General features: G+C 42.5%; 1 protein-coding gene across 1 annotated transcript in view; it reads left to right on the top strand.

Annotated features, from left to right (window-relative positions):
- Window positions 1-499: 499 nt before the first annotated feature.
- vwa8 (von Willebrand factor A domain containing 8) overlaps window positions 500-22,334 on the top strand; it is an 85,167-nt gene continuing 63,332 nt past the window's right edge. The window contains exons 1-13 of the mRNA XM_041868544.2: window positions 500-927; window positions 1,356-1,433; window positions 1,570-1,700; window positions 2,331-2,441; window positions 10,249-10,416; window positions 10,537-10,701; window positions 10,835-10,884; window positions 10,980-11,088; window positions 11,427-11,531; window positions 11,645-11,788; window positions 13,983-14,117; window positions 14,448-14,525; window positions 15,052-15,212. Of these exons, the coding sequence (XP_041724478.2) occupies window positions 789-927; window positions 1,356-1,433; window positions 1,570-1,700; window positions 2,331-2,441; window positions 10,249-10,416; window positions 10,537-10,701; window positions 10,835-10,884; window positions 10,980-11,088; window positions 11,427-11,531; window positions 11,645-11,788; window positions 13,983-14,117; window positions 14,448-14,525; window positions 15,052-15,212 (1,574 nt within the window). The 5' untranslated portion in view covers window positions 500-788. The remainder of the gene's footprint in view (window positions 928-1,355; window positions 1,434-1,569; window positions 1,701-2,330; window positions 2,442-10,248; window positions 10,417-10,536; window positions 10,702-10,834; window positions 10,885-10,979; window positions 11,089-11,426; window positions 11,532-11,644; window positions 11,789-13,982; window positions 14,118-14,447; window positions 14,526-15,051; window positions 15,213-22,334) is intronic.

The following is a 22,334-nucleotide window of genomic DNA, read 5'->3' as shown; positions in this document are numbered from 1 at the left end:
AAGTGTGGCCAAGGCCAAGCCAAGCTACAGGTCACTTATTTTGTTGTGTTCACCTTGTAGTAAGTTTGCCTATCTGGGCATAGGCCCTAATGTTCTGTAGTTATTGAAGGAATCTTTATTTGATGCTCATTTTACTATTCATATTTTTTGGACAATGTTCCTGCAAACCTTTTCACCCTATTTGTCACTGGAGCTCGAAAAGAACATAAAAGCAACCCAAACTTGGATTCCTGGTGGCACGACTCTTTCCTTCAACTCAGGCCCTAGGTCTCTTTCTTTTTACCCAATTTCTTACACTATTATGATTTGTTCCCTATCTGTGCTTTTACTTCACAGGAGGTTGGTGGCACCTTAATTGGGGAGAACGGGCTCGTGGTAATGACTGGAGCGGAATCAGTGGAATGGTATCAAATAGATCAAACACATGGTTTCCAAGTGTTTGATGCCATTCCATTTGCTCCGTTCCGGCCATTACTATGAGCCGTTCTCCACTCAGCAGCCTCCACTGTTTTACTCACAGTCCAGGTTAATTACATGCTAATAGGCCTAGATACTAGTTTATTGTGGCATTAGGAACTAGGTAGCTGAAGTGGTAGCTGTGATTCTACTACGGAAGACATTTCTCACGGACGCATTTTGTTCATCATTTATTATCTTCCGCCAATTGAAAGGTTGTCGGCGTAGCTACATTATGAAACCAGCATGAGGGAATGTAGCTAGCTGCTAAATAACAGTCAAAACGGTGCTGTATTTTTGGATTCTGACTTCAATAACTTCAGTATTTCACCATGCATTCGCAGATCCTGTGCAAAGGCACGGCTGCGGCTGTGGCTGCGAGGAGAATGCGGAATATTTTAGGTCCTGTCCTGGGCAAAGGCGGCTGGACGTGGAATACTCATGAGGTCAAACTCCTCAACACATCGGAAGGTGACTGACCCTAGCTAAAAGTAACACTACTGGCTATTGTCATAGTGTTCAACTATTGTTTTTGACCCTGCAAACCCACTTCTGTCGTCTTTAAATGTATATTTAAAGTGTGCTGATGTAACAGGCTAGCAAGTTAGCTCGCTAGCTAGCCACTATGGAAGTAGATTGTAAGCTATCTGTCACCTGTCACCTACATTTCGTATGTTGCTGGGAGCTAGCTAGCTAAATGTTTTACAACTACTGTAATCCAAGCTAGCAGATTGCACTGTAACATTCACATAACATGCTAAACCTCACTAAACAAATAATCCCTAGTTAACGTTAGGCCTACTCCTATTGGTTTTTATTTCTGTGGCATTGGTTCCTGTATTAGTTTTGTGTGTGGCATCAATCACTGTTTGAACACAATCTTTTTTCTTCTGTGTCAGGTGACACAGTGAAGATAGGAGATATCTCCTACCAGCTCAAAACACCCAGGAACCCAGAGCTAGTGCCCATCAATCACAGTATGTAGCACCAGTGATATGCTCTACCTTCAATGCAATGTATTTCTGTGTGTGTGTGTGTGAGAGAGAGAGAAAGAGTGAGAGAATGAATGAGACAGTGAATTTGGGTTTGCTTGTCCTTCCTTGTGTGTGATAGTGTCGGAGACCCTGCCCCAGACTGTGGTCCAGCACCTGCGTTGGATCATGCAGAAGGATCTGTTGGGTCAGGACGTGTTCCTCATCGGACCCCCTGGACCCCTACGACGATCCATCGCCATGCAGTACTTGGTGAAAACACACACACACACACACACACACACACTACTAGTCCACTGAGCAAATCAAATCAAATTTTAATTGTCACATGCTTCGTAAACAACAGGTGTAGACTAACAGTGAAATGCTTACGGGCCCTTCCCAACAATGCAGAATATAATAAAAAACAGAATAATAGAAAAAATTAATTGTAACACGAGGAATAAATGCATGATGAGCAATGATAGCGAGTCGATGTGCAGGGTTACTAGGAAATTGAGGTAGATATGTACATATAGGTAGGGGTGACTAGGCAACAGGATAGATAATAGACAGAAGCAGCAGCGTATGTGATAAGTGTGTAAGTGCCGCTCTATATCCAAGCTGAAGCCTATCTAGGGACTGGTGCTGTATAACAGTAGTTGCCAAATCTTAGTGAATTTCCAAAACCAATATTCAACAGTAGCATAACACTATAGTTACTATTACATGTAATATTAGTTACTATTACCATGTAATAAACTATCAAGAGCTAAGTGATTACTAATTACTATTAGTACAAGTATACACTGTAAAGCATTATTGAGTGTTTTAAAGTGTTATGGAGTACTCTAGTATTAGGAAGTGTTCTAAAGTGTTGTGTTGACTTCCCTGGTTGGTTAGGAGCTGACTAAGAGAGAGGTGGAGTATGTAGCTCTGTCCAGAGACACTACAGAGACAGATCTCAAACAAAGAAGAGAGATACGATCTGGAACAGCCTTCTACATAGACCAGGTGAGTACCGTTCATCTGTCCGTCAGTCCATCCATCAATCTATCCGTATGCGCTATATAGCTATCAATGTGAAGTTCTGAATAGGTGTTTTAAAACATTGGTCAGATATGTCAGTGGTGTGAACATTAGGACATTTTGTCTTTTGTCATTGCAGCTACATACTGATGGTCATATGCTTTCTTGTTAAAAACAGCACTACTTTGTTGTTTTCCGATGAGAGCACATCATTGATCAAAGCTCCACTCTCCAGTAGCGCTAACTAACAAACCTATGTACTGGTTAGATCATCATCTGTCAATATAAACACCCATTTCCTGGTTGGTTCATTTGTAGCTTGGTTCTACACTTGGGCTTGGAATTGCCAGGGACCTCACGATACGATATCATGATGCTTAGGTGCCGATACTTTATGTATTGCAATTCTATATGTATCATGATTTATCAAAATTCTATATGTATTGCGATTCGATACTGCTATTTTATGGCAATTCGATGTTCCAAACATATCGCTCACTATGTCTGTTGCAGAGGGACAAGAGAGAGCCATAATAAAAACGTTTTGATCAGTCATGGAAATAAAAGTGCTGAAAACATGTTGGCTCACCATTTAAAAAGAAGATTGAGGCCAAGCTATAGGAGGAGAAATACCAAAGTTTTGGCGCAGGTACAGCTGACTAGCGCTAGCTAACCTTAATAACTACCTTTTTAGAGAATCGATACTTGGAGTCATAGAATCAATATAATATTGTAAAAATAATATTGCGATACTCTACCGTATCCATTTCCCCCCATCCCTATTCTATACTAATCATCTAATGATCAGTGAGATCCACCACGACACAGTCCATTCTGTGAGATGGTGAGCTAGCTAGATGATACATTTGGGATCACAAAGCAGGATCAATGATTTGGCAAGCTAACGTTCCTCAATAATTTAAAATTATGTGGACATGGTATTACTGACTTGTCACCAATGTTCCCGCTAAGCTGTGCGCGTGCGCCGGCGCGCAGCTCCCCGGGACTGCCACGCAGAGCAAATATCAGCACGAGATTGAACTTCACCTTACTTAACACTATCAACGTTTCCCTTTACTGTGGGAACTGTAATCGAATCAACACAATATTAGCCACTTTCAATGCAACATACCGAAACAAAGCGAACTATGCAAGACTTAGTATTCAAAACAAACTATACAAGGGATTTTGTTGTAGGCAGAACGCATCGGAGTAGGATTCTATTGCATTGACACGCATGACTCAGCCCATACTCTACACAGACCGGCACAGCATAACCAATCAGAGCTGCAGTAGGCCTACAGTTGAAGTCGGAAGTTTACATACACCTTAGCCAAATACATTTAAACTCTGTTTTTCACAATTTCTGACATTTAATCCTAGTAAAAATTCCCTGTCTTAGGTCAGTTAGGATCACAACTTTATTTTAAGAATGTGAAATGTCAGAATAATAGTAGAGAGAATGATTTATTTCAGCTTTTATTTCACATTCACAGTGGGTCATGAGTTTACATACACTCAATTAGTATTTGATAGCATTGCCTTCAAATTGTTTAACTTGGGTCAAACGTTTCGGGTAGCCTTCCACAAGCTTCCCACAATACGTTGGGTGAATTTTGGCCCATTTCTCCTGACAGAGCTGGTGTAACTGAGTCAGGTTTGTAGGCCTCCCTGCTCGCACACGCTTTTTCAGTTCTGCCCACACATTTTCTATAGGACTGAGGTCAGGGCTTTGTGATTGCCATTCCAATACCTTGACTTTGTTGTCCTTAAGCCATTTTGCCATAATTTTGGAAGTATGCTTGGGGTCATTGTCCATTTGGAAGACCCATTTGCGACCAAGCTTTAACTTCCTGACTGATGTCTTGAGATGTTGCTTCAATATATCCACCTAATTTTCCTTCCTCATGATGCCTTCTATTTTGTGAAGTGCACCAGTCCCTCCTGCAGCAAAGCACCCCCACAGCATGATGCCTGCACCCCTGTGCTTCACGGTTGGGATGGTGTTCTTCGGCTTGCAAGTCCCCCCTTTTTCCTCCAAACATAACGATGGTCATTATGGCCAAACAGTTCTATTTTCGTTTCATCAGACCAGAGGACATTTCTCCAAAAAGTACGATCTTTGTCCCCATGTGCAGCTGCAAACCGTAGTCTTGGTTTTTAATGGCGGTTTTGGAGCAGTGGCTTCATCCTTGCTGAGCGGCCTTTCAGGTTATGTCGATATAGGACTCGTTTTACTGTGGATATAGATACTTTTGTACCTGTTTCCTCCAGCATCTTCACAAGGTCCTTTGCTGTTTTTCTGGGATTGATTTCCACTTTTCGCACCAAAGTACGTTCATCTCTAGGAGACAGAACGCCCCTCCTTCCTGAGCGGTATGACGGCTGCGTGGTCCCATGGTGTTTATACTTGCATAATATTGTTTGTACAGATGAACGTGGTACCTTCAGGCGTTTAGAAATTGCTCCCAAGGATGAACCAGACTTGTGGAGGTCTACAATTTTTTTTCGGAGGTCTTGGTTGATTTCTTTTGATTTTCACATGATGTCAAGCAAAGAGGCACTGAGTTTGAAGGTAGGCCTTGAAATACATCCACAGGTACACCTCCAATTGACTCAAATTATGTCAATTAGCCTATCAGAAGCTTCTAAAGCCATGACATCATTTTCTGGAATTTTCCAAGCTGTTTAAAGGCACAGTCAACTTAGTGTATGTGAACTTCTGACCCACTGGAATTGTGATACAGTGAATTATAAGTGAAATAATCTGTCTGTAAACAATTGTTGGAAGAATTACTTGTGTCATGCACAAAGTAGATGTCCTAACCGACTTGCCAAAACTATAGTTTGTTAACAAGAAATTTGTGGAGTGGTTGAAAAACAAGTTTTAATGACTCCAACGTAAGTGTATGTAAACTTCTGACTTCAACTGTATATGCAAATAGACCATTGCCATATATGGATCTGTGCCATTCACTTTGAACTGGACTGTGTTTACAGCATGAGCGGTCGTGAGTAGATGCGCTTGTTTTGAGATCAAAATGAGAACTGCATGTAGCCAGGTGTGTACATTTGTTCATATCCTTTGCTAGTAATTGAGTTATTAGCCCAGTTATAGATCATTTGTAGTAAGCAATGGGGGAGGGATTGCTTCCTACAAGAACACAAAACTTTAAATTTAAAGAGCTATTTTTTGTCTTAAAGGGGCAGTGTTGTATTTTGAGACAGGCTTGAATAAGCTAAGTAACCAATAGGTAGAGGGTAGCATAATTTGTCTGATTCTCTGTAATAATGGTATGGGAATAATAATGCATTTTATTTTGTGAAGTGGTTTCTTGCATCAAACAACAGCATTTTCAGTCACCTCCTTGTCTGAAGGACAAGTGGATAAACAGGTTAATGTCAAGCCCTGCATTTATTCAAAAGTCTCATGGAATGTAGGCCAACATTGAACACCACACATTGGCTACTACTGTAGGCTGAATGATAGAACAGCTATGTTCATGTTAAAATGTTCTGCAATGCATTTTCTCCATTGTTTTTGTAGGCTACTTGACCACCGTCTGAAACTGTAACTTAAAGCGGGTACAGCCTCAGTGTTCACAGTAAACGCACAACGTTCAAGTTTGTGCTCAGCACACCTGAAATTTGCTCAGTGCCGAAAAAAATGAGAGGGAACATTGCTTGTCACTCCTAACAACCTTTATATTTTCAAATTATATATTTTTAGGCTAAACGAATGCATGTGCCCCCTTATTAAAAAAGATGGATGTAATTATATCTCTCTCGCCCTGACCCAAATAAGATGATGGTTCAATGAGATCGATAAGAGGATGCATGACCACTTCAGGACTCGACATTAACGCTTGTCTGGGACAGGTAAAAAACATTTGAGTTTTTAGTAAAAGTAAACAAATCTATACAACAATTATAGGGAATAATAATAATTTATATATTCATATTTATAATAAAATAATAATCATTTATAATAATAGCAATCAGGATGTTGTGTCCAATGAGGTAAATGCAGATGGACAAACTCATTTTATAGACGCTATTCTTTATCAGTTGGGCTACAGGTGATGATGCTTATTGCTAATAGCACATCTGATAATATAGAGCAGGCATAGGCTATATGCATGGTCCAATATGTTAAAATAATTTTAATATCATTTTTACAAATATGTTATTTGGCCCATTTCTGAGGGTGGAAATTATATTTTAGATGGTGTCAGCATAATTGCATTTTTATTAATTTTGGAGTAGAATGTCCTTTTAAAAAGTCACCAGAATTGAGCTTCTCTGTCCTTCTACATACAAATTATCCCGGGGAGGACACCCTAAGCAAGGGGACTGGAATTGGTCAAACTCACAGTTTAATACATGTAGAGAATGATCCTCTTTCCCTAAAAGCATGATGGTCATGACTTTCTTACATGAAAGGGGAGGTTAACTTGGCCCCAGACAATCGATCTGAGATGGACTTACTGTAAGTTTGAGTCATGTTATTGTTTTTGCTTTAACCCCTGCCGACGCGCAGTTGATGAACATGTGCCTTATTAAACCAATGCTACATAGGCCTACTTCAGTTGTAAAACCGTCTCTCCAGCGCTTAATATTGGGAGCTGGGGGGGGGACGACAAGTGACTTGAGCTTTCGGACAAGGAAAAAATCAAAAGTGGCTAAAAAAGTTAATGTCAAGCTCTGTAGACTCTCAGCTAGGTCACCATGGAGACAGGGTGTTAATAAACTGAAGTGATTCCCCCAGGGGGAAGCCCTCAGATCATCCTCTCCCTGGGCTTCAGATGATAGAACCTAGATGATTGATCCTAGGGCCATTCAATCAGGGGAAACATCATCCATCCTGCACTTCAATAATTAACTTTGGCGGCCTACTTTATTAAACTAGACAATATGTAAAATGTACGCCTACATAGAATGTATAATTTGCTGCAAGGACCAAATTGCTGCAGGAAGAGGCAGAGCAATGTTGCTTTTGGCCTACTCCTCTCCTCCTCCTCCTCTTCTTCCAATGAAAACAAAGCAACCAGGATTAGTGTATCCACCTCCTCTCCTCCCCCGCTTCCCCACTGGCCACCATCCATCCCACCAAAGAGATAACAGGTGTCCATTGTTCCCATGGCAACATGTGCTGAATAGCTGCACCATTATGGATTGAGCTAATTGGTGTCAACATTATTCACAAATTTGTCATTTACTTCAGCAATGGCTGTTTTGGCTAGATTTGTTCATGCGCGCTCGTGTGTGTGGATCGGGGATGCATGGAACTGGTTTTCTGACAGGATTGGTTACTAGCAGAAGGGTGTGTTGACTAGAGCATCAGAGTATTCCTGTGGGCCTTGCGCTCATTCGGAGACCTATATTCAGGCTTTGTGTGTCAATCCATCTGCTCTCCTCTCTCCTCTTCCCTCTCTTCTCTCACTAATAGACTCCTCCAATTCAACATCCTTGCAGTCAGGATCTAATATAGATCCAGGGCTGGAAATAATCACTGCCATTGAAATCCTTGGGCGGGCCGCCTAAGCATTTATTTGGGCCGCCTAAGCCCAATCAGTGTTTTCTTAGTGTTATAAAAAAAAAATGGCATAAAAAAAAAACGCTTTAAGATATAAAGTATGTAGAAAAGATAATGGACTTATATTTTTTTATAATGTAATCTTTGAGTACTAACAATCACCAAAATCAAAGCTAGAAAGTCAAGGATGGGGGCCTCTAAAATGTTCTCTAAAATTCAGCTACGCCCCATACCACGGCCCCTGCCATGCCCACCACCTAAGCCCCTTTTTGATCCATTCCTTTGGAATCAGGTCCAACTCTAATTATATTAAACATCCTCCAACCCAGGAGGCTAGTCAATCTGCAAATAGATGTCATTACAGTGATTGGAATCAATAATGACCTAGTTGGACCAATGATGGCCCTAGCCTTGTGCTTTAGCTTATTCTATGGCATGACAACAGGAACGGAGGGGCTGGAGTTTAATATGGGTAATTGAGAATATTGAGTGCTACTGTACCATTTAAGTTTCAAGTAAGACTTTCTCTATGAACTAGGAAATATGGAGAATATTTGGGAACTTCTTGTTCCTGCTTCCTGTGACATAGCCTAACCCCCAGATCTACAGGTAACCACCAAAATAATGGAAACGCTTAGTAAATGAGGCATACAAAGTGTATTGAAATCAGGTGCTTCCACACAGGTGTGGTTCCTGAGTTAATTAAGCAATTAACATCCCATCATGCTTAGGGTCATGTATAAAAATGCTGGGCAACCCATTATTTTGGCTACCATGGCTATGCCTGCCCATAGGATGAGAATGCCCCCATCCACAGGGCATAAGTGGTCACTTAATGTTTTGATGAGCATGAAAACGATGTAAACCATATGCCATGGCCGTCTCAGTCACCAGATCTCAAACCAATTGAACACTTATGGGAGATTCTGGCGCAGCGCCTGAGGCTGGGTTTTCCACCACCATCAACAAAACACCAAATGATGGAATTTCTCTTGGAAGAATGGTGTCGCATCCCTCCAATAGAGTTCCAGACACTTATAGAATCTATGGCAAGGTGCATTGAAGCTGCTCTCACTCGAGGTGGCCCAACACCCTATTAAGACACTTTATTTAGGCGTTTCCTTTATTTTGTCAGTTACCTGTAGCTATCAGGTCAACTACAGCTACTAGCTAGCCAGTTTTGTTGCCTTGCCTCTCTTCTCTTTTCTTCAGCTTCCATGTCATATCCAAAGTAAGGCAACAGTCCCATTGCTCTGTGGGGTTCTTATTATAAAAAGCCAGAGAAAGTATTTTGAGGGATGTTTTTCTTCCTCTTTCAACCATATCGTCCTCTTCTGTGTCCAACCCAAACCCAGCACAACACGCGCGCACACACACACACACACACACACACACACACACACACACACCAAAGGCCTGCTTATGGTTTTGCGTCCTCTCCTCCTCTCGCCATCCTGCGTCACTCCACATTTCTAACAATTATCTGATTACAGTCTCCTCTGGGCTGAAAATGGACCGGGGTTTATATATAGTCATCTGGTTCCAGCTATAGTTTTTATGGTTGCTCATCCCACAGAACCGGGCCGTGTATTTACATGTAAACCTAATTATATGGCAACATCGCTCTGTGGTCGGCCCAGACGGCTAAGGTTTCTTGCCTTTGACGTCAGAGCTGTTTGATTTGTCTACACACACACGGATGCACACTCACTTACACACAAGCATGTGCACACACATGCACTTTCTTTCTCTCTCTCACACACACACACACACACACACACACACACACACACACACACACACACACACACACACACACACACACACACACACACACACAGTTTATCTTCTTAACACAATAGACCTATCACACTTTTGGTTAGGGTAGAAAATAGCCTGTGTTAAAATAGCCAGACTGTTTTGATACAGAAGGACATTCTCAGGAAAGCATTATGGTAGGTCTGTGTTGTTCAATGAAGCGGGCAGTTTGACTATAAAAATAAGGGTAAGCTTTTACGTAGTAATGTTGATGTTGGCACATGGGTTGGGAAGGACAATTAGCAGAGGTAGTAGTGCTTGCAGATACACAGGGATTCAGGGAACAGTCCTGTAAGCCTGATGTGTGTCAATCAACTCATCAATAAAGCAGTCAATCGATCAACCAATAAAACCAACCAGTTCGTCATATGTAATTTGTATAGTTTTACAGTGTCTATTGTATGTGTAATGTATAACTAAAGTTGTATTGTATTGCAGTGTGCGGTGCGGGCGGCGACAGAGGGCAGGATCCTGGTTCTAGAGGGGCTGGAGAAAGCGGAGAGGAACGTTCTCCCGGTTCTAAACAACCTGCTGGAGAACCGAGAGATGCAGCTGGAGGACGGACGCTTCCTCATGTCTTACGAGCGCTACGACAAACTACTGACGGTGAGACCTGTGTGTGTGTGTGTGTGTGTGTGTGTGTGTGTGTGTGTGTGTGTGTGAGCTGTGTGCGGGCACATTGACCAATGCATACCAAGGCAGTTGATTTAGCCCTGTCCCCTGCAGGAGCACACCAAAGAGGAGCTGGATGCGTGGCAGATTGTGCGCGTGAGCGAGGACTTCCGGGTCATCGCCCTGGGACTTCCTGTCCCCCGGTACAAAGGCAACCCCTTGGACCCGCCCCTCCGATCCCGCTTCCAGGCTAGAGACATCTACTACCTACCCTTCAAGGTTAGAGCAACGATTCCAGATCAACTATCCTATCCTACGGGCTATATTAACTACAGATATGGGTCAGAAGGAGTAACACTTTAAAGCACCCGTGTAGTGTCTGATTACTTCATATATCTTTTCTCTCTCTCAGGATCAGTTGGAAATCCTGTACACTGTTGGACCAAACGTGCCTGCCGAGAGGTAAAGATAGACACACACACACACACTAATGCTGTACCATATTGAACAGAGTTATAATTTAGTAATACGGGTGCTGTGTTGTCTTTGTATCGCAGGGTATCCCAGCTGCTGTCGTTTGCCACCACTCTCTGTTCCCAGGAGTCATCCAACCTGGGTCTGCCTGATTTCCCTGTGGACAACCTGCCTCCTGCTCTCACTGTGCTGGTAAGACTGATGGAGGGAGGGAGGGATGGGAGAAGCATGAAGATGGAGGAGGAGAGGAGTGAGGGTGTAGGGCTAGCCTTGGTCTGCCTGACTTTTGAGAAATGACTGGAGGGAAAATGGATGGAGAGGAGAGGGACAAGGTAGTGAGGACAAAGAGCTGCTTGACAGATATCCTTGGTATCGGTCTACTCCTCCACAGTATTTAGAGTCAATTCACCCACCAAACAATCAATCAATTAGACAAGTCAATCAACCAACCAACTTATCAATCAATTAATTAGTCAATATATATTCAATTTCAACCAACCAACCCTTTCTCTGTTCCTGTGTGTCTCCAGGAGCATTTTCCCATGCTGTCGTCCCAGCAGCTAGTGCAGAGGCTCTACCCCTATCAAGCCATGTTGGGGAAGGAGGGCCGCACCGCCGTGGAGGGTGTTCTTAATGTAAGAACACACACGGACACACACGCACAGACATGCACAGTTACACAGACATGCATGTGCACATACGTGTACACACACACAATTCACAGCTGACTGTTGTCGTCCCTCTCCAGAGGTTTGAGTTGCTGGACGCGCGTCAGCAGCCGGCTTCCAGTGCTGTCCTGAGGGTGGCGCCAGCGAGCACAGAGCAGCCCGGCCAGACGGGAGCCCAGGCTGACGTCACACTCCGCATCACAGACAAGGACATCACCTTCCAGGTAACACAACCCCTTTGTGATTGTGGACCATTCTGTAGAGACGGCTGACTACTGGGGCAGTGTGGGGTTTGGAGGAATGAGATAACAGAGTTGAAAGAGAAGGTCTGGTCCACAGCCATCTAATAGGCTGTATATGGCTTTGGTCCTCAGTTCTAAGTCGCCTGGTCAATGAGAATGGTGGCATTATCTGCAGTTCTTTGAAAGCTCTTATTTGTTGTGTGTTTGAACTCTCATGTGGGACGCTGGAAGTGTGTTTGATCTTCTGTGAGGCCCCATATCTGCTGGATTATGAGAGAAAGGGAACTACATATTATGGATTAAAGATGGTGTGTGTTGTTGTGTAACAAAATAGTGATATCCGGTTGTTTTTCTAGTTGATATGAACTTGTCACTCTCTATGCCAAGGTTTTCTTTAGCATTACTGGATCCCTCTAAAAAGTCTCTCTCTCTTTCTTGTTTTCTCTTTCTTTCTCTTTCTCTCTCTCTCTGTATATATATACAGTGCATTCGGAAAGTATTCAGACCCCTTGACTTTTTCCACATTTTGTTACGTTACAGCCTTATTCTAATTAAAAAATGTTTTACCTCATCAATCTACACACAATACTCCATAAGGACGAAGCGAAAACTGGTTTTTAGAAGTTTTTGCAAATGTATTAAAAATAAAAAATAAAAATACCTTATTTACATAAGTATTCAGACCCTTTGCTATGAGACTCGAAATTGAGCTCAGGTCCATCCTGTTCCATTGATCATCTTTGAGTTGTTTCTACAACTTGATTGGAGTCCACCTGTGGTAAATTCAATTGCTTGGACATGATTTGGAAAGGCACACACCTGTCTATGTTAGGTCCCACAGTTGACAGTGCATGTCAGAGCAAAAACCAAGCCATGAGGTCGAAGGAATTGTCCGTAGAGCTCCAAGATAGGATTGTGTCGAGGCACAGATCTGGGGAAGGGTACCAAAAAATGTCTGCAGCATTGAAGGTCCCCAACAACACAGTGGCCTCCATCATTCTTAAATGGAAGAAGTTTGGAACCACCAAGACTCTTCCTAGAGCTGGCTGCTCGGCCAAACTGAGCAATCGGGGGAATGGGGCCTTGGTCAGGGAGGTGACCAAGAACCCGATGGTCACTCTGACAGAGCTCAGGAGTTCCTCTGTGGAGATGGGAGAACCTTCCAGAATGCCAACCATCTCTGCAGCACTCCACCAATCAGGCCTTTATGGTAGTGGCCAGACGGCAGCCACTCCTCAGTAAAAGGCACATGACAGCCCGCTTGGTATTTGCCAAAAGTCACCTAAAGGACTCTGACCATGAGAAACAAGATTATTTAGTCTGATGAAACCAAGATTGAACTCTTTGGCCTGAATGCCAAGCGTCATGTCTGGAGGAAACCTGGCACCATCCCTACGGTGAAGCATGTTGGTGGTATCATCATGCTGTGGGGATGTTTTTCAGCGGCAGGGACTGGGAGACTAGTCAGGATCGAGGGAAAGATGAACGGAACAAAGTACAGAGAGATCCTTGATGAAAACCTGCTCCAGAGAACTCAGGACCTCAGACTGGGGCGAAGGTTCTCCTTCCAACAGGACAACGACCCTATGTACACCGCCAAGACAATGCAGGAGTGGCTTCGGGACAAGTGCAGGAGTGGCTTGAGTGGCCCAGCCAGAGCCCGGACTTTAACCCGATCTAACGTCTCTGGAGAGACCTGAAAATAGCTGTGCAGCGACACTCCCCATCCTACCTGACAGAGCTTGAGAGGATCTGCAGAGAAGAATGGGAGAAACTCCCCAAATACAGGTGTGCCAAGCTTGTAGTGTCATACCCAAGAAAACTCAAGGCTGTAATCGCTGCCTTAGGTCTGAATACTTATGTAAATGTAAAATTTACGAGTTTATTTTTAACAAATTAGCAAACATTTCTAAAAAATAATTTAATCAATTTTAGAATAAGGCTGTAATGTAACAAAATTTGGAAAAAGTCACAGGGTCTGAATACTTTCCGAATGCACTGTATGTATGTGTGTGTATATATATATATATATATATCGCTATCTCTCAAATTCAGTATGCTTTATTGGCATGAATGACAAGGTCAATGTTGCCAAAGCGAAGTTATACACATAAAAAATAATGAAAACAACATCGACATTAATAAGAATAGTAGCTATAATACTCTCTGACTACAGGTCCCAGCAGGCACCAAGGCACCCCGCCCCCCCAACAGTAACCCCGCATTCATCAGCACCCCGAGCCACGCCCATCTCCTGGCCGAGATGGTGCAGTCACACCTGGTCAAAGACATGTGCCTGATAGGGGCCAAGGTACACACACTGCTGCTCTAGTAAATACTATTTATTCAACTGCTTGACCAAAACACTACCTAATTTATATTAGTAAATACAGTCATACTTGACATAGTACATTCATTATCTATACTGTATATCCTATTGTGTACACATCAGGCTATTACTCTGCGTACTATACCTCTTCTGTTACTTGTTATTTTTTACGTGGCAAATACAATTTGATTAGATTGTTTTATTTGACACACACACGCTAACCTCCATCTAAGATGCTTAGTTACGTTTAATGTGTGTTGGTTTGCTTTTGCTACTTGGACAACATTATAACCAGGTCTTGTATGTTTTCAGGGTTGTGGCAAGTCAGTGGTTGCCAAAGAGTTTGCTGAGATGCTGGGCTACAACATTGAGCCTATAATGCTCTATCAGGTAGGAATACAGTACCTCACAAATCTCCCTTTGGAGACTCACTGTGTGTGTCTTGGGGAAAACAACCCCTTGGCTGAGGTTCAATTGTCAAGAGCTGCATCACTGAGATGCCAGATCTTCCTCTTGTCAAAAGACATCTGGAAACATTATGTTTAACAGTCAGATAATGGAGTTTTGATTGAATAAATGATTGAGTGTCATACTTTATTCCACTTTAATGGACTTGATAACTGACTGAGAGAGAAGGATGTCTTTCTCAGACTACACACACACACGCAGTTGTCCCTTCCATAGCAGACACACAGTAATGGGGTTAATGCACTGTATTTCACCCGTGCACGTTGCTCACATAACCCTCTGTGTGCCGTATGTGTGAAAGCAAATGTTTTCTTAGAGAGATGGAGAGTGTGTGTTACAAACAGTATGTGGCTTATAGGTTGTCGTGATCTGTGTGTGTGTGACAGACAGTGGCTATGATTACAACACCTCATCTCTTTGTCACCCCCCTCCCTCCCTCCCTCTATAGGACATGACAGCCAGGGACCTGTTACAGCAGCGCTACACGTTAGCTAATGGAGACACAGCGTGGAGACCCTCTCCCCTGGTCACTGCTGCCCAGGAGGGCAAGCTACTGCTGCTGGACGGAATACACAGGGTTAACCTGGGAACACTGGCCGTACTGTCCAGGTACATACACTCTTATGCGCAGTTGCAGGCACACGCAGACAGGAACACGTGCACACACACATATTGCATATCATCTACTAATAGCATGTCTACTGTATTACAGGTTAATTACCACTGTGACTGGTCCTAGATCAGTCATCCACTAATACAGGGGCCTTCAACCTTTTCTTGCCTAGGGACCCACTCCCAGGCAAACCGGCGACCCAGGGACCCCCATCATATGTTAGCAAAAACAAAACAAAAAATCACGTCTTATCATCAGGTGAATGATAATGGCAAGGAGAAGTAATCAACATTTTAAAATGAGTAGATTGGTGGATACCCACATTATAATTGGAAGAGCAAGTGTAAACTCAACATACCCTATTAGTTAGAAAGGTAATGCCAAACCAGGGTTTCCATTAGGAAAATGTGGCTCCGGACATTTGACCGGCAGCATTTTAATTTACCGTACATTTGAGAAATTTACCTGGAACCACATGCATTGGGTGCGTAACATGATTAGGGCGTCCACCCACGGTGCTCAGAATGACAGAAACCACATTTATATTATGGTAGTTCATATTTACAGAACATGCAAGTCAAGGATGCAACGATGTGCGGTCGCTTACCGAATTCTGATGCGCACTTTGAAAATGCTAGAATAACTGTCCACATTTACTTTTCCTCAGCTAACAAGACAAGTAACGAACAGCAAAATCACTAGCCTATGTCAATCTACTATCCCCCATAGTAGAAACGTTTACCAATTATATTGGTTAGCTTGTCGAGGAAGAAATAGCCTATTCCAAAACAGACTGGGACAGTTTGTTGGATGATAGATCCCAAATTCATATAACCAGTAGGCCTAGGCTACATAAAAATGTTTTTTATAAAGCAATGAGTCTGTAGCTTAAAATATTGATAAACTATTATTTCTTCACATAAGTGCAGCAATGTGCAAAAGGCAGTAGGCTACATGCAAATGTTTGTTCGATAATGCAATTAACGGGAAAGCACCATTGGGAAAATGCCATTGTCAAAGCGCACTGCACATGCCAGCGGTTTCATGTGACAGAGATGAAAAAATCAGTTCGAAATTTAGAAAGAGGGGAGATCTAATATGCAACAACTAGCATGGGTTGCTAAAATGACTAAGATTGTGCCTTTGGCTACTGGACAATGAAAGAAAGTTGATATAAAATAGTTAGGTTCACCGATATGGTCGATTTTGGCTAGGCTACTTTGAAGCAAGGTAGGCCTATGACATGCCTCATAATATGTAGTAAAACGTTCAGATTTCAAACAATTAAGTATATGTTTTCAAAATGCATACTGCCTCCAGCTCATTGCAAAGTGGTATATGACTCACTGATGAAGCCTGCCTTTAGTTGCCTATGCATTTGCTGTTTAAGATGCTGTAGCAGCAGCTTTAGCGCTGTCTGACAGACTTTCTGCTAAAAGGCTCTGTATGCTGTAATTTAATTCCACAAAATTATGCAACTTAATCAATAGACTGATAAGCATGACAAGTCAAATGTATTTACATCGACTGGTATTTCCATCAGTGAATAGGCTAAAAAGCATTATTTTTCAATGGGATTTTTCTTCTTCTCTATTATTAATTTTTGCGGCCAAAACCCGGCTATTACCGGCTAATGGAAACCCTGCTCCAAACACATATTAGCTAAGAGCAACTGTTTAGCTGTTTAAAGGCCCAGTGCTGTCATAAATGTGATTTTCCTGTGCTTTCGGAAAGTATTTCCACATTTTGTTAAGTTACAGCCTTATTCTAAAATGGATTTTTTTTAAAAACAACATAAAAACATCATCAATCAACACACAATACCCCATAATGTCAAAGCAAAAACCGTTTTTTATAAATTTTTGCTAATTTATAAAAAGTAAAAAAACGTAAATACTTTATTTACATAAGTACTCAGACCCTTTGCTATGAGACTCGAAATTGAGCTCAGGTAAAACCTGTTTCTATTGATCATCCTTGAGATGTTTCTACAACTTCATTGGAGTCCACCTGTGGTAAATTCAATTGATTGGACATGATTTGGAAAGGCACACACCTTTTTATGTAAGTTCCCACAGTTGACAGTGCATGTCAGAGTAAAAACCAAGCCATGAGGTCGAAGGAATTGTCCGTAGAGCTCCGAGACAGGATTGTGTCGCGTCACAGATCTGGGGAAGGGTACCAAACAGTTTCTGCAGCATTGAAGGTCCCCAAGAACACAGTGGCTCCATCATTCTTAAATGGAAGAAGCTTGGAACCACCAAGACTCTTCCTAGAGCTGGCCGCTGGCCAAACTGAGCAATCGGGGAAGAAGGGCCTTGGTCAGTGGGGTGACCAAGAACCCGATGGTCACTCTGACAGAGCTCCAGAGTTCCTCTGTGGAGATGGGAGAACCTTCCAGAAGGATAACCATAATAATATAATAATAATATGCCATTTAGCAGACGCTTTTATCCAAAGCGACTTACAGTCATGCGTGCATACATTTTTACGTATGGGTTGTCCCGGGGATCGAACCCACTACCTTGGCGTTACAAGCGCCGTGCTCTACCAGCTGAGCTACAGAGGACCAGCCATCTCTGTAGCACTCCACCAATCAGGCCTTTATGGTAGAGTGGCCAGACGAAAGCCACTCCTCAGTAAAAGGCACATGACAGCTCGCTTGGGGTTTGCCAAAAGGCACCTAAAGGACTCTCAGACCATGAGAAAGAAGATTCTCTGGTCTGATGAAACCAAGATTGAACTCTTTGGCCTGAATGCCAAGCGTCACGTCTGGAAGAAACCTGGCACCATCCCTACGGTGAAGCATGGTGGTGGCAGCATCATTCTGTGGGGATGTTTTTCAGCGGCAGGGACTGGGAGACTAGTCAGGATCGAGGGAAAGATGAACGGAGCAAAGTACAGAGAGATCCTAGACGAAAACCTGCTCCAGAGCCTCAGGACCTCAGACTGGGGGCGAAGGTTCACCTTCCAACAGGACAAAGACCCTAAGCACACAGCCAAGACAATGCAGGAGTGGCTTCAGGACAAGTCTCTGAGTGGCCCAGCCAGAGCCCGGACTTGAACCCAATCGAGGCTGTAATCGCTGCCAAAGGTGCTTCAACAAAGTACTGAGTAAAGGGTCTGAATACTTATGTACAGTGAGGGTCAAAAGTATTTGATCCCCTGCTGATTTTGTATGTTTGCCCACTGACAAAGAAATGATCAGTCTATAATTTTAATGGTAGGTTTATTTGAACAGTGAGAGACAGAATAACCAAAAAAAAATCCAGAAAAACGCATGTCAAAAATGTTATAAATTGATTTGCATTTTAATGAGGGAAATAAGTATTTGACCCCCTCTCAATCAGAATGATTTCTGGCTCCCAGGTGTATTTTATACAGGTAACAAGATGAGATTAGGAGCACACTCTTAAAGGGAGTGCCCCTAATCTCAGCTTGTTACCTGTATAAAAGACACCTGTCCACAGAAGCAACCAATCAATCAGATTCCAAACTCTCCACCATGGCCAAGACCAAAGAGCTCTCCAAGGATGTCAAGGACAAGATTGTAGACCTACACAAGGCTGGAATGGGCTACAAGACCATCGCCAAGCAGCTTGGTGAGAAGGTGACAACAGTTGGTGCGATTATTCGCAAATGGAAGAAACACAAAATAACTGTCAATCTGCCTCGGCCTGGGGCTCCATGCAAGATCTCACCTCGTGGAGTTGCAACGATCATGAGAACGGTGAGGAATTAGCCCAGAACTACACGGGAGGATCTTGTCAATGATCTCAAGGCAGCTGGGACCATAGTCACCAAGAAAACAATTGGTAACAAGGTCCCCCTGCTCAAGAAAGCACATATACAGTGCTATGAAAAAGTATTTGCCCCCTTTCTAATTTTCTCTACTTTTGCATATTTGCGAAAAACCAAACACTGCATTCCACAGTAAGAACATCATACCAAAGGTCAAGCATGGTGGTGGTGGTGTGATGGTTTGGGGATGCTTTGCTGCCTCAGGACCTGGACGACTTGCCTTAATAGAAGGAACCATGAATTCTGCTCTGTATCAGATAATTCTATAGGAGAATGTCAGACCATCCGTCTGTGAGCTGAAGCTGAAGCGCAGCTGGGTCATGCAGCAAGACAATGATCCAAAACACACAATCAAGTCTACATGAAAATAGCTAAAAAGCAATTAATTGGAAGTTTTGGAATGGCCTAGTCAAAGTCCAGACCTAATCCCAATTGAGATGTTGTGGCAGGACTTTAAACGAGCAGTTCATGCTTGAAAACTCACACGTCACTGAGTTAAAGCAGTTCTGCATGGAAGAGTGGGCCAAAATTCCTCCACAGCGACGTAAGAGACTGATCAACAACTACAGGAAGCATTTGGTTGGAGTCATTGCAGCTAAAGGTGGCACAACCAGTTATTGAGTGTAAGGGGGCAATTACTTTTTCACACAGGGGAATTGGGTGTTGCATAACTTTGTTTATGAAATAAATATGTAATTGTTGTGTTATTTGTTCACTTATGTTCCCTTTATCTAATATTAGGTTTTGGTTGAAGATCTGATAACATTCAGTATCACAAATATGCAAAAGTAGAGAAAATTAGAAAGGGGGCAAATACTTTTTCATAGCTCTGTATATGCCCGTCTGGAGTTTGCCAATGAACATCTGAATGATTCAGAGGAGAACTGGGTGAAAGTGTTGTGGTCAGATGAGACCAAAATGGAGCTATTTGGCATCAACTCAACTCGCCGTGTTTGGAGGAGGAGGAATGCTGCCTATGACCCCAAGAACACCATCCCCACCGTCAAACATGGAGGTGGAAACATGCTTTGGGGGTGTTTTTCTGCTAAGGGGACAGGACAACTTCACTGCATCAAAGGGACGATGGACAGGGCCATGTACCGTCAAATCTTGGGTGAGAACCTCCTTCCCTCAGCCAAGGCATTGAAAATGGGTCGTGGATGGGTATTCCAGCATGACAATGACCCAAAACACACGGCCAAGGCAACAAAGGAGTGGCTCAAGAAGAAGCACATTAAGGGAGTGGCCTAGCCAGTCTCCAGACCTTAATCCCATAGAAAATCTGTGGAGGGAGCTGAAGGTTCGAGTTGCCAAACGTCAGCCTCGAAACCTTAATGACTTGGAGAAGATCTGCAAAGAGGAGTGGGATAAAATCCCTCCTGAGATGTGTGCAAACCTGGTGGCCAACTACAAGAAACGTCTGACCTCTGTGATTGCCAACAAGGGTTTTGCCACCAAGTACTAAGTCATGTTTTGCAGAGGGGTCAAATACTTATTTCCCTCATTAAAATGCAAATCAATTTATAACATTTTTGACATGTGTTTTTCTGGATTTTTTTGTTGTTATTCTGTCTCTCACTGTTCAAATAAACCTACAATTAAAATTATAGACTGATCATTTCTTTGTCAGTGGGCAAACGTACAAAATCAGCAGGGGATGAAATACTTTTTTCCCTCACTGTAAATGTGATATTTCAGTGTTTTATTTTTAATGCATTTGCAAAAATGTCTAAAAACCTATTTTTGCTTTGTCATTATGGGTTATTGTGTGTAGATTGATAAGGAAAAAAACAATTTTAATAAATTTTAGAATAAGGCTGTAACGTAACAAAATGTGGGAAAAATCAAGGGGTCTGAATACTTTCCAAATGCATATATATACTTTACCAGTCAAAAGTTTGTTTATTTTTACTATTTTCTACGTTGTAGAATAATAGTGAAGACATCACAACTATGAAATAACACATATTGAATCACATAGTAACCAAAAAAGTGTTAAGCAAATCAAAATAATTGTATATTTGAGATTCTTCAAAGGAGCCACCCTTTGCCTTGATTACAGCTTTGCGCACTCTTGGCATTCTCTCAACCAGCTTCACCTGGAATGCTTTTCCTACAGTCTTGAAGGAGTTCCCACATATACTGAGCACTTGTTGGCTGCTTTTCCTTTACTCTGCGGTCCAACTCATCCCAAACCATCTCAATTGGGTTGAGGTCGGGTGATTGTGGAGGCCAGGTGATTTGATGCAGCACTCCATCACTCTCCTTCTTGGTAAAATAGCCCTTACACAGCCTGGAAGTGTGTTGGGTGATTGTCCAGTTAAAAAACAAATTATAGTCCTACTAAGTGCAAACCAGATGCGATGGCGTATCGCTGCAGAATGCTGTGGTAGCCATGCTGGTTAAGTGTGCCTTGAATTCTAAATAAATCACAGACAGTGTCACCAGCAAAGCACCCCCACACCATCACACTTCCTCCTCCATGCTTCACAGTGGGAACCACACATGCGGAGATCATCCGTTCACCTACTCTGCGTCTCACAAAGACATGGCGGTTGGAACCAAACATTTCAAATTTGGACTCATCAGACCAAAGGACAGATTTCCACCGGTCTAATGTCCATTGCTCTTGTTTTTTGGTCAAAGCAAGTCTCTCCTTATTGGTGTCCTTTAGTAGTGGTTTCTTTGCAGCAAATCGACCATGAAGGCCTGATTCACGCAGTCTCCTCTAAACAGTTGATGTTGAGATGTGTCTGTTACTTGAGCTCTGTGAAGCATTTATTTGGGCAGCATTTTCTGAGGCTGGTAACTCTAATTAACTTATCCTCTGCAGCAGAGGTAACTCTGGGTCTTCCTTCCTTTCCTCTTTAGAGCCAGTTTCATCATAGCGCTTGATGGTTTTTGCGACTGCACTTGAAGAAACTTTAAAAGTTCTTGAAATGTTCCGTGTTGACTGACTTTCATGTCTTAAAGTAATGATGGACTGTCGTTTCTCTTTGCTTATTTAAGCTGTTCTTTCCATAATATGCACTTGGTCTTTTACCAAATAGGGCTATATTCTGTATACCAACCCTACCTTGTCACAACAGAACTGATTAGCTCAAATGCATTAAGAAGGAAAGAAATTCCAGAAAATAACTTTTAAGAAAGCACAACCTGTTAACTGAAATAATACTGTGAAATTTACAAAATTATGCCCTTTTAGTGTAAGAACTGAAAAGACCCCCTGAAATGTCAGCCTTTTTCGGTGGGTTGGAGTTTTGGCCTTCCATGGTGACTTCACCATGCGGTAAATTTGTTAATAGATCAATAAGAAA

Source organism: Coregonus clupeaformis, chromosome 4 (assembly GCF_020615455.1).
Source record: "Coregonus clupeaformis isolate EN_2021a chromosome 4, ASM2061545v1, whole genome shotgun sequence".
NCBI lineage: Eukaryota > Metazoa > Chordata > Actinopteri > Salmoniformes > Salmonidae > Coregonus > Coregonus clupeaformis.
The sequence above is the reverse complement of the archived record's forward strand: the minus strand, read 5'-3'. Positions and strand labels throughout refer to the sequence as shown.